Here is a 12,911-nt window from a genome sequence, read left to right as displayed (position 1 = left end):
ATCTCATTAATATTGTGTTAAAACACGTAAAAACGAGCCCTTAGGTATACACTTCTTTCCCTTATATGTATATGTATATATATATATATATATATATATATATATATATATATATATATATATATCTTTTAATCCCTCCTTATCCCCATTCCTTGTCAGCTATATACTGTTGAGGTGCCACACCTGATGCAGACAGTTATGGGGCTCACTTTTCTCTTCCTTTCCCTGTAAGAACCACATAAAAAAGAGTATATTTCCTGCTTGATTTTTTCAGTTTACCGGTTATTATCGTCTACGAATGTATCCTGCACGTTCCACGATAAGTTAGCCGTGACCCTTATGTTGACTAACTTCGCAAATCTTTGCACTGACTTTCAATGACAGCTAGACGTTCATCAGCGGCAACCTCAAACCGGTCGGGGCGACAGTCGGTGCCGCGGTTCATTTGCATACCTGGCAGCACGAATGATGAGGAGCTCGGAATCTCCACGTGACCACGTGTGCTACCTTGTTCCTCTGTCAGATAACCTGCCGCCCTATCTATTTCAGTGTAAAAGGCAGTACGTGCAGACGTCTGGTAAGAAGCACGTCCGGCCAGAGCACTTCACGTCATAAATTAAATGCACCGTGGAGAAAATTTCAGTAAGAAAAACACTTTGAAGACGGGTCTCCAACCGCCATGCGCTCAACGCCGACGAAAATGTAAGTGGGTCCGCAATGGCCGAAGCTGTTCTCGATTAGCCGAAACCATCGGCGGCCTCTAGTCGCTACAGGCTTCGCTTCACTGCACGCAATTGGTGAGAAGCAGTTGCACGGCTATGTATGCGTTTGATATCTACCTCGTCACGCTAAGACATCGTATCTGGGCACAGAGCAACCCTTTCACCGTCGTTTGTCGCGGAATGTTTTTACACACGCGTGCCACCGACCGCTAAACATGTCTCCACGTGCACGCTTTCTTTCTTTCTTTCTTTCTTTCTTTCTTTCTTTCTTTCTTTCTTTCTTTCTTTCTTTCTTTCTTTCTTTCTTTCTTTCTTTCTTTCTTTCTTTCTTTAAAAGTGCGCGTACGTTCACTTCGACTGCAGGGTCAAAGTATTATCGGGTCTACACCAGTATTGAGAAGGTAAGTCGAGGGGCATTACGATAAAATGGCGCTTGTGGATGTGTTGGCCCAATCCTATAAAAGGGAGCTCGTGGAGCGCCTCTCGTCGTCTGTTTTGAGATCACTGAGGATGTGCACCATGTCGATTGGTTTCGTCTTCGGGTTCGCCTTTCTCGCTGCCATCGCCACTGCGGTGCCTCTCGAACGCAGGCCGGAGCTCGGGCAATTTCAGGATGAAAGCAAGGTAGACCCGCATCATTCCTTTCGTAATTTACGAAGTTGCAAGCATGTTTAGGCAGCTCTTGGGCCAAACGCTTGTGAGCCTAAAGTCGCTTTTATATGCGCAAGACGGACATTTTGCTGGCTCATTGCACGTTTGTAAGATTACGTTTGTGTATAGCATGCATTCGAGTCGGTTTCGCATCGGCACGTACATAATGGTGGCTCCTCGCGTTGAGAAATGTGTCTAAAGCCAAAGGTTATCAGTATATTGATACAACCGTGTGATTTCACGAATCCACGTTTTTTTTGTATTCCAAATAGTTGACAGAACTATACTTTGCGTTTTTATAGACTATATATACCGGAGGTTCTCTTTAATATGCACACAAAGCTGAGTGGGGAAACGGTTTTTAATGCAGAAGCATTAGGAGTATAAAACTAAAAAAAAGTGTATCAGCATGAAGCCTACCCACATTCTCGCATAGCGTTACGTCAGCACTGTTGATAATTACGTTAATATAAGGTAATCAAGGCTAATTAGTGATAACGTCACTCACTTTCTTGGTATTTAGCGCGAAATCGAGACTGCATGTTTTCATTGCACTTTCCTCAAAGTTCGACGCTAAATAAGCCCACGACCTCATCATTTTCATTAGTACCACGCCGCCACGGTGATACGAATATACTGTATACGCGAAAAAAATCATTGGATGACACAAACACAGAAATAGGAAGATGATGGACCCACCTAGGCTAGTGCTAGTTTTTACACAGTATGAATAACCAACTCGTCAAAATTACCACTTCGACGGCTCCAGGAGCTCCAAATAAACCGGGCACTTTATATAAAATAATGACGCATATAATTAAGAAAAACGTATGCGCCAGGCATGTCGAAGTGGTACGGTATTTCTTCTGGGTCATATGCTGCATGTAACGATATGCTGTAGAATCCGTCAAGTCGTGTAATTTACAGAGATTGCTTTTAATTTACTTTTCAGTCAGTGACACCAGCTTAAAGTCTCGAAGGCGAAAGTTGTAGCATTCTTCTGAAAAGTCGGAATATTCCTTTCATGCTAACCTATAACATGCCAATTCGCCAAGCTGAGTAACTAACAACGATTGTCTAATCATACTCTTAATTGGCAAGTCCAGGAAAAATAATTTCAATGGAAGAAGTGTTGCACTTGTACTGAAGTGTCGGAATATTTCATCCATGCTGAACTAACTTCCAATTGGCCAATCTGTGTTTTGAACCGTTTAAAATAACTTGCAATAATATATAAAGAAAAATATTCCATAGAAAAGCTGTAATGTTTTTTTTCCAGCAACATGTATTCTTTCTAAGATATTTTTGCTAAGATAGATACCATGCATCACATATTCCAGCGTAGATGAAATCAAACTTCGCGCAAGTTATAGCTGCAATGCACTGCATATCTTGACGTGTGCAGCACATGCTTTATGTGCGCTGTTACCTGCATTTGCCTTCGGCTCACTTGGCACGCTACTGAATGCAGTGCTTCCCTTACGAGAAGCCCTGGTTCGCCATGCTGAGAAACTTCGAGAACGACCCATACGTCGGCGGCACTGCCAAGTGTATCCGGGTCACTCAGGCGGCTCCTCTCCAGGGTCACGTCACCGAAAACGTGGTCGAGTTCGGCCACACCCACAGAGCGTGAGCAGTCGCTTATCTCTACTCACTTTCCTACAAAAATGCCTGCACAAAATCGTGCAACGAACAACGCCCGCACTGGTCGCCGTGAAATATATCAATTTATACTGGCCCGTAGCCAGGAATTCTTATTCTCAGTTGGGAATGGGGTGCACTTGCTGAAGTTCTTAGCTACTCCCCCCTCCCCCCTCCATCAAAATTTTGTGGGAAGGGGAGAGGGGGGGAGGGGCTGCGCACCTAGCGCACTTTCCCCCTTGGGTGTGGGCTCTGTGAATATGACTATACAGCGAATGTTCTGGCAGGCAGCAATTTGTCAAGCGTGAGGCTTCGATTTACTCCGCATAGTTTGAACGTCGTCCCCCGTATTCTAGAAAGTCCTTTCACTCAACGTTCAACCTCGACCCGATGATAATGACGATAATCTTCATTTCTTAGCATCGTATTTGGAGCACTTTAGCGGTTACTAGTAACCCAGTCTGTTCGTTGCGATTGCGTTACTCTGTATAAGTCGCAATCTAGAATCCTGGAAATCCCTCTTTATTCTTGATACAAGCACGATATTCGTTCTTATGCTGCGTTGTTTCTAAGCCAGTTATATACAACCCAGCTGTTCTGTCAGGTGTCGTGTTTTGATTCGTGATCCGTGTTTTGATTCCGCGACGATATTCTGAACGTATCTTGTTTTGTAATACATCAGCATATTACCAGAGAACGTCTTTGATAGTGCCACCTCCTAAAGAAAATTACACATCAAAATAGCAATAATCGGCGAAAAAAGTTCACAAACGCGGCCTCACTTAAACAACAGTGCTGAACTAAATACGGTTACGTGAAACGGCAGGCCTTGCAGTAGAAAACGTTTAAGAGAATGTGGTGGTACGATTGAAATCGCATTCGCTGGTGCACCTGGCCGCTTTGAGTATCGGCGTTCGCCGTAACAGAGTATTCTCCAAAGTCATTACTGTTGTCTTTGCAGGAGAAACAGGCTCACATTGACCAACACTGAAGGATACCAGCACAAGAATGCACTGAACGTCACTTTCCTAGAAGGTGAGCACTCGCCCGTCTCGAATCTTGTGCTGCGCTGACAAATTATATAAGAGAAAGAAGTGTGTACCTAAGGGCTTGTTTTTCCGTGTTTTGACACAATATTAATGAGATCTAACAGACAATAATGCCAAGAAATGTATAGGCGAATTTCTAATAACTTCCCCTATACAGCCCTGGCATTAATGTCTGTTATATATATATATATATATATATATATATATATATATATATATATATATATATATATATATATATATATTAACAGATACTGCGTCAGTGCAGATGGAATGCAAAAGCAATCGCGGCGACAGTGTCTTGGAACAAAACAATAAAAAATAAAAACAAAAAACAACGTTTATCTGAACGATAATGTAACCTAAACATCATCTATCACTTTGTTCCGAAGTGAAAGCAAGATAAATTTTTACGGTTTAATGTTCAAAGAAACTGTTGTCAACCCGGAAGAACCAAGTTAGTGGACAACATGAACATTGTATCTCAGAGGGAGTTATTGGCGCGAAAATCAGTCAGGGTTTTCAAAGTAAAGATGTGTTGAAAATGCGCGAAAAACAAGCTAGAAAAGTGGCAACTGAAGATGTTCGTATTAACGCAAGTGGACCTTGGTGTGCCTGTCACACAGGCCGCCGTGAATAAGGCATTGTCGGCGCTGAAGCTTGCTGTATGAAAACAGCGGTCTCGGATACACACTCAATGACACGCTGCTTCCGAGATCACGCTCAATCCCTCAAGCAAGTAATTCAGCCTGCTCAGGGAAATTGCAATTAACCTGCGAGAAACACTGAGGTTCATATTTTCTATTTTTCTTTTGATTAATGAGTGCGGCGAATCTTCGTTTTTTGGTGCTAAGATTTCGAAGATATGCATCTTTTGATAAACTTTCAATTTTTTCGCGCTAATAAAAAAATGGTCGCACAGTTTTGTTTTTGTTTTCTTTTTGTTCCCGAACAAAAACATAGCGGCACTTTTTTCGGTGGAACGAAACTCAAACCGAAACGAGAGAAAGCGAGAATGAATGAAGGAAGGAAGGAATGAAGGAAGACAAGAGGGAGAAGGGAGAAAGGTTGACCAGGCAGCAGCTATGCTGGCTACCCTATGCCGGGGGAAAGGGACAGGGGATCAAAGCGAGAAGGAATATAAAATAAAGGTAGGGAGCCTGACTACACTGCGTCCGGTTTGCTATCCTACACGTGGGGAGAGGGGAGTAAAATATATAAAGACAAGGAGGTGCACATTGCAAATTACAAACACAGTGAAGGGGTTTCACAGGTGGTCGCTCAGTGACGTTGCCTTCAAGAATAGTAGATGGGCTCGTGTGGCTTTCTGGGTCACACGAAACGAAACTGAAACGAAAAAAAAAAATCGCAGCATATCCACGGAGTGAATGATAGTGAGCACTGTACGCTAAGAAATCTTACTGTACACGTGTGCGTGAGTGCACGCCTTTACGAGCGTGTACTTAAGCAGCGCACATTGTTTCGGTTTCATAACTGTGGTCCCTCTGGATTTTGCCGCCTTGTGCACAGGACCCGGAAAGGGATCGACCATTCAACTGTTCAACGCTTACTCCGACTGCGACAAGTGCAAGATATACAGGAACCCTTATGCCGGCGGTGAGTGCAGTAAAAACCTGCCAACTTCTCACAACGTTGCATTCCATTACTGCTCCTTGTCCTATTTGTCGTAACACGTTTTTTATGTCGTGGGCCAACACTTGGCCAAGAATGGACGTGGACTGCAGGTACAGGCAACTTAGTTTCACTTGTCAAATGTATCGCGGTCTCGATCTCTCTATCTCTAGCACGGAATGTTAGTAGATCTCGGAACCGCTTTTCAAGGATACACGCACGTTAGTTTTTAATGTGAAGTAATTATCAGTAACTAAACTGGGTTTTCTAGAGAATCAATCTTTCGGTAAGCACAAAAACATTTGCGAAACCACGTTATCTTTTTTGTTACCGATTAATCGTTTTTTTTTTTCTTAGCACGATCACTCTATAATACTACAGGCACAAAGCCAGAAAACAACTTTTTGCACGCATTTGACATTAAAGTATACAGCAAAAGTCAATCTGTCCCCTTCCTTTCGCGTGTGCGTCGTCGTAGTAACGGACATTCACGGAGTCGGTTTGTTGTTCTCTGCGCACACCTATTAATCGGTCGGCGAGAGCCGCGAGCCGGCGGGCACGCTCGCCCAACACCACCTATAGGCTAATAGACTCAGACTAATAGACATCAACTGTTGTCATCTGCCTCACGCGCCGGCAATGCGAAGGAAAAAGTGGACAGTGCGCCGCGACTTGCCACGCGGGGGCGCCGACGCACGAGACGCTTCCACAGCGTGCCTTCCGCGGTATATTTGAGACAAGCTGGGTTTAGTAGCGTGAACTATCGGGCTAGTTGATGAAACAAGTTTAGGTTTCGAAGAGCGAAATCTAAACGATGAAACACGTCGACGAGCGGTCCTCCTGTCTGTGCTCTGTTCTCGTCGACACGTTCCGTCGTCAGGTGGTCGCTCAGAACTTGGATAAAAAAAGCTCGACTTAACCACGTCCAACCACAAAATTTCAGAAGCGGAGCTGTTCAAGCTTGAGGTTTTGGCCGGCGTTTCAGGCAATTCGATGGGTATGCGCCACAGAAAGCAGGTGCAGGCCAAACAGCTCTTATAGCATAGCACAGCCATGCATATAGTACAGACCCATTCCATTGTTGTAAACAGGGGTAGGCGCCGTCGGCATACAGAGGCGCTTGTAGGGCCGTCGCGGCGCGTAGCCTCCGTCCACCTCCCGTCGACGCGTTGTGCTCGAAGGCAGCTTTGCAGCTGGTACAGGCTGCTTGATCATAGAGGGCGGTAGTGAGCTTTGAGCTGGGCGGAGCCTAAACGCCGCGACGTCACCACAAGCGCCTCGGTATGCCAACGGCGCCTACTATCCATGTTTATAAAAAGGAAGTCAGGCTGAGGAGGAGTGATGTAGAGTTGAAGACGATGCAGAGAAGGAGGAGAGAGGGTAAAACATGACAGTATTGTGTATCATAGTTTAGCAAGTATATAGGAGAGGGAAGTGGGGGTGAAGAGGACTGATGTACGAGTAAGGAGGAGGGTACACCATAGCGTATGGCTATATAGCCATGCACAGCATATACGACAGCAAGAGGTTGAAAAACGGCAATTGAGGGAGAGGAGAGTGTTGCAACGGTTCGGAGAAGAGAGAGAAGAAAAGAGGCCAACATAAATAGAGATAAAAAAGAAAACGACTTGAATGTGGAAAGCGATAAAGCGCCAAAGAAGAAATATCTTAATCAGCGTTCTCCGTGTGTTGAAGAACTGGTTTGTGCAGCTCCGCTGTTTACTCGGACTTGACAGGCTGGTTATACTTGCATTTTTTTTTCCTTGACATCGCAGAGAACGCCTGCACCCTCTTTGTGCCGGAGAGCCAAAAGAATCAGATCGACCCTTCGTGCCTGTTCATCTTCAACCTGCTCTGCGGAGGCGACAAGCACTATCTGCTGCTGGACGACAGCTGCACCTTCTGAGCCCTTCACCAGTCGAAGGAGCAATGTGGCTTGGTCACGCGGGCATTTATTTTTTTTTTTTTCTCGTCGAGCAGTACCGTCCACACATTGGGAGACCAAATGCACTTTCGTCTGGCATCAATTTGGCTGTTGTTTTATCAATCACAAGAGAAACCTATTTAGGATGACTGCCAGCTGGACATGCCGCATGTCGGTATACACTCATGATGAAAAAGCGCCAAAAAATACAAACACTGAGAAAGGACACAGTACGAGTACTTTCTAGCGACTTAAGTTGCCAGAACACTCAGAAAGGACACAGGACGAGCGCTTTCTATGAACTTCAGTTGCTAGAAAGCACTCGTCCTGTGTCCTTTCTGAGTTTTCGTACTTTTTGGTGCCTGTTTCTCAGTAAACTTAGAAAAAATTCATAGTAAACTTAGAATAGAACAGCTTCGATAATTCCGGTGGCCGCGCAACTGAAAAATTCAAAAAAAAAATGGCATTCACGTAATGATAAGTGCACGCTAAGAAAAGCCACATTGGACAGCTTCCACCTTTGAGTCAAATTAGACAAATGCACGTGGGACCGGTTAGATTATTGTTATGATCATACGTTATAAAACATTACCACCACCCTCTTCTACCATTCTCACTGTCACATTTCTTTTCCCTCTTTATCTCCTGCGACCCTAGATTAGTCGGCAGGTATATCTATAGCCACAGAGAACACTTTAACTTGTGCGCAAACCTTACACGCTCGCTTATTGTAGTTGCCACCAAAGTTACGCAGTCGTGAAACAGCTGGTCTGCTTGTGCTTTGTTCTTTTTTTTTCTGCGTATGCGAAGATTTATTTTCTCAAGCTTCGTTGCGCAAACGCTACTGTCTGCGACATGAAGTAAACAAATGGATCAATGATTAGTATGTGTCATTACCGTTCTGTCACATTGAGTGAACTGTCTATAGTTTAGAACCAGCTTCGATTTTAAGTCCATCCAGCGTATCCAGAATTTTATTTGAACTGGCTGCGTTGGTTACCCAGCCACCGCCTTTGTCATGAAGTGGAATCATTACAACAATGTGAGCGAAACGCCTGAGCTTACCTGGGACGAAGCTTCATGACGTTTCTTCACTTCGGTTCAAGCCACAGTCGTGAAATTCAGTCTAGTCGTTTGTGCGATCATTGAGACCCAGCTCTCCTCTGTTGTCAACGCTAAGCAGCAGCACAGGTACACACACAAGAATCCAAAGCACTATGATCATCATCACCATTGTCAGCCTGACTACGTCCACTGCAGGACAAAGGCCTCTCCCATGTTCCGCCAGTCAACGCAAAGCACTGTACTATACTCCTAACAAAAATCCATTCACCAGAGCAACACCACCAGTTATCTGAAACTGGTGTGCACTGTGATCACCGAATGGGCAAAGGCTCATAGTGAACTTGTAGCATTAATTCAATATATCGTGTTCATGTGACAGCGCTGACGCCTAGCAAAATGACGCTGAAAATTCCGGCGGCATAACGCAACGTTTCCGATGTCGCGGTCGATGTGGGTGTATAGTTTTCCATATACCGGAAACGAAATGTTTCGAGCATACATGAAAACTGACAGAATTCCCACAGTGATAACCTGGCAAATACCAACATCGAATGAGGTCGGGTTATCAGTTGATCCTGAGATAAGTTGGCGCATGAAAAAAAGTATACACCAAAAAACGAACAGATTATTTCGTGCCCACGTGAATGGTGGCATCATCTTGCAGATTATTTTTAACGCGCAGTACAATCTTATCAGCACCGCATCGAACGTGTGCACGAGAAAGAGAGCTGAATCGCAGCGAGTTCGGCTGGGGCTATGCAGCTGATAATCTGTGACGTTTCAGCTTTGTGTTTATTTCCTCCTGCATTTATGACAGTGTAGAAAAAATTGACCGCCACACAACCCTGCGAATGTGAATTTCCAGTGAAGCTCAATCAAACATCCCTCATGCTGTATGATCGGAGGCGCGTATTTGTTATGATTACTTTTATTATTACTTTAGAACAATGCTAGTGCTAATCGCTTTGTGGTCGCCGCAGTTGACCGTGATTGGTTCCGCTAACATTTTTTGGCAACACGAACTTTTTCGTCGTCAAGCATTGTATTCATGCCGTTCTTCGGCGACGTAATTCACAAGACTTGTCTTCCTTAGGTGCGCTTCACTAATTATATGTCTCGCGTCGTGATTGCCTGAAATGTTTTCGTACGCAATTTTTAGTGTATATGAGGTGTTTTTTGCGAATACGGACCCTGGTGTCTTTAATTTTAGTGGTCTATCAATGGCAGCCTTATAATGAACTGAACTAGTTGCTAGATTAATATTCCTGCCGCATATTACAGCGGGAAACATACGCTAAGAGAAGAAAAAAACCGTTTGACGTCATTCGAAGCACACGTGTGAAGCGCAAAGCAGTAGCAACCTAATCTTTACAAAAAACGGGTAGGAGGTTGTTTCGATATTTTACAGGCTCCTTATCCAGCATGCGATCCTGGTGTTTGTTTTGTTGTTTCTTTTTTTCAATTGAAACTAATACTGAAACACCAAGCTATAAGCTGTATGCCTGATATCAAAGAAAGATATGCTGTTTGCTTGCAATTATTAAAGGGTCACTAATTGACTCAATTAAAGGTCGAAATTTAGTTGTGTTGCAGTTAGGCACGAGCCTACAGCCACGGCCGTTTTTTTTTTTTTTTTCCTCCAGAGGCCGTGCTATACCGCGATTGCGTATGTCGGCTCGTCTGTCCAGTGATACGAATGGCCTCCCTCAGCGTCTCGGGTTTTGATTTATTTGTGGGTTTTTAACGTCCCAAAACCACCATATGATTATGAGAGACGCCGTATAGTGGAGGACTCCGGAAATTTTGACCACCTGGGGTTCTTTAACGTGCACCCAAATCTGAGCACACGGGCCTACAACATTACCGCCTCCATCGGAAATGCAGCCGCCGCAGCCGGGATTTGATCCCGCGACCTGCGGGTCAGCAGCCGGATACCTTAGCCACTAGACCACCGCGGCGGGGCCTCAGCGTCTCGGGTGAAAACGAAAGAAGCGCGCACATTATAGCAGGGCAGCACACGAGCGCGATTGTCTGTAGGTGGTTTAGGGGGTCTGGTGTTCGATTTTTAGACCACGGCAACGAAACCATTCTGGGGTAGAGGCACGGCCATGGTAGAGGAATGCATCTTTGCCGAACCACAGGACCCATAGGTGTTAGCTTACCTGGGAAGTAACGGAGGCGGTTGGTGCCACTGCTTAATTATTGGTGCGTTTTCAACCACAAGCGGTGATTTCTTGGCTTTAACCGGCAGTGGTTAACGTAACAATGGAGCAATATTCGGGATTTTTAACACGTTATCTGAACATCTGCCACATCGGGTAAATTGTTCTTTATGTTAAGAGATTGATATTAAATGATTCCCAGCTTATAAGTCTCTACAGCCACTTGTGACTGCAGACAATCTAAGTACAGGAAACGTAAACAAGTTCAGGGGCGTATACATATAGCTCAGGTGTTGGAGTCACTCCTGGCCAATGTTCGACGCAAGCCTCGCGCTTGTGCCACAGCACCAGTACAGTCGCGCGGGCACCTCGTTGTTGTCGTCTTCTAAGGCGACACGTCACCAGCCATATTTGTCGTGCTTGCTTATTTGTTTGCTCGTTTCCCTAGCTAAATGACACGTACCTACTTTGGGGGATTGGCCATTAATGCAACATTGAGACTGTTAGTGTTGTTTTAGTAAAGCTATGAAATTAAAAATCAAAAATAAATAAATTAAATGGGAATAATACGCAAAATATTCAATTTCCCTACAAATTATATGCTTTTGAGCTTGTATTCCATACTACCGTATTAACCTGATGTGAACAATTTTGAATACTTAGATGTTAACTTAATGAAATGACGAATAATGCTTTTCGCCGTTTCGTGCAACTGACAAACGCGATCTCGTGGAAGGCCATCATCATCGCTCCCTTCGCACGTAGCGCGAGCTTCAACGGCTCCCAGCTCGTTCCATGCCTCGATGTCCTTCGGATCGTCCGTTCTGCGCCCTCTGAAAAGCTAGGCAAGCTCCTTCGCACACTCAAGAGTAGTTCGTAATAAGTGCGAGGCTTTCCGTTCCAGCTAGAAAGGAAGAGAGACAGGAGTAAGATCCCAGTCGCCATTACGAGCCGCTATCTTATTCGCACCGATCTTCAAGAGCGCTCCCAAGCTGAGCAGCTGGTGGGGAAAAGGCAGGACTGACGTCAGCCATGGACAACCGGACCATCAATAGGCCTTTCTCGTACCTTCGGCCGAACATGCCAGTCCGGCCACTGGGAGCCGCCGTGTTGCCCAGCGGCCAGTACTTGCCACAGCCAGGCTACGTGTACAGCGCCGAGACGCCGCAGAGAGAGTCGGGAGCAGCCGTCCCTAGTGAGCAGTACGCTACGAGTCCGTCTCATCGAGCCATCGTCGGCAATACCGGGGCCACGACGCAGCCACAGCAGGCTCCTAAAGCTCCAGCAGCAAATGTCCCGTCTACCAAAACGTCCGCCATCGGGGGCTCAGCGCCCCGTTCGAAAGTCGTGCGGTCGTTCAGCGACCCGGCGACCACCGGACGCGTCGCAGCCCTGGCGGAGAAGCTCACCGCGAGCCGAGTGTCTCCGTTCGGCAGCTTCTCGACGCTAATGACGGCGAGCGGATCGTCGAGCAGTTCTTCGTCCTCCGAGGAAAAGGGGCTCGAGGAAGAGGACGACGAATACGCCGGCACGGAGGTGACAGACGAGGCCCCGTCCGGCAGCACTGCCCCGAAGTTCGACGGCAACCGCGATGCGTCCTTCGTGCTTCCAAAAAGGTGGAAGGATCTAAACTTCAAGGAACTGAGCGCGCAGACTGTGATACTGGCTGCCATCTTCGCGCTGATTGTCAGCTTTGTGGCGATGATGGTCATCGAGGTTTTTCCAGAGACTCGAGATCATCACCATCACCACAGCGAGACTCAACAGTTGGCGGAGACGACCGGAGAGCCACCTGCGGCGAAGGGCGGAGGTAGCGTCGTCGCGCAGGGCCGAGCGGCTACGTCCGTGGCGACTTCTATTCCGACGTCGACCTCAACGTTGGCGACGACTCGCAAGAAGGTATCGACCCTTCGGCAAAACGAGGACGACGAGACCGAATCGACTGGCGAGCCGGTGTCGACGTCTTCCGGATCGTTCGAGTGCGACACCGAGGCGTGTCGCTGGCAGATAAAGCTCGTGGACGAAAAGCTCAACGTCTCGGTCAAACCGTGCGTCGACTTCTACT

At 46.0% G+C, this 12,911-nt stretch overlaps 1 protein-coding gene across 1 annotated transcript; it reads left to right on the top strand.

Annotated features, from left to right (window-relative positions):
- The first annotated feature begins 1,192 nt into the window (after positions 1-1,192).
- Positions 1,193-7,722, top strand: LOC119173450 (uncharacterized). The gene is made up of 5 exons (XM_037424267.2): positions 1,193-1,346; positions 2,845-3,002; positions 3,976-4,049; positions 5,594-5,680; positions 7,471-7,722. Exons 1-5 carry the CDS (start codon positions 1,233-1,235, stop codon positions 7,599-7,601), a joined length of 564 nt encoding a protein of 187 aa, XP_037280164.1. The 5' UTR covers positions 1,193-1,232; the 3' UTR covers positions 7,602-7,722.
- The last annotated feature ends 5,189 nt before the right edge of the window (positions 7,723-12,911 follow it).

Source organism: Rhipicephalus microplus, chromosome 5, assembly GCF_043290135.1.
Source record: "Rhipicephalus microplus isolate Deutch F79 chromosome 5, USDA_Rmic, whole genome shotgun sequence".
NCBI classification, from domain to species: domain Eukaryota; kingdom Metazoa; phylum Arthropoda; class Arachnida; order Ixodida; family Ixodidae; genus Rhipicephalus; species Rhipicephalus microplus.
This window is presented reverse-complemented; position numbering and strand designations above follow the sequence as displayed.

Coding starts and splice junctions, on each gene's coding strand:
- LOC119173450 (XM_037424267.2), top strand. CDS start 1,233: ATGTGCACCATGTCGATTGGTTTCGTCTTCGGGTTCGCCTTTCTCGCT. Junction 1,347..2,844: donor AATTTCAGGATGAAAGCAAG/GTAGACCCGCAT, acceptor TACTGAATGCAG/TGCTTCCCTTACGAGAAGCC. Junction 4,050..5,593: donor GAACGTCACTTTCCTAGAAG/GTGAGCACTCGC, acceptor CCTTGTGCACAG/GACCCGGAAAGGGATCGACC.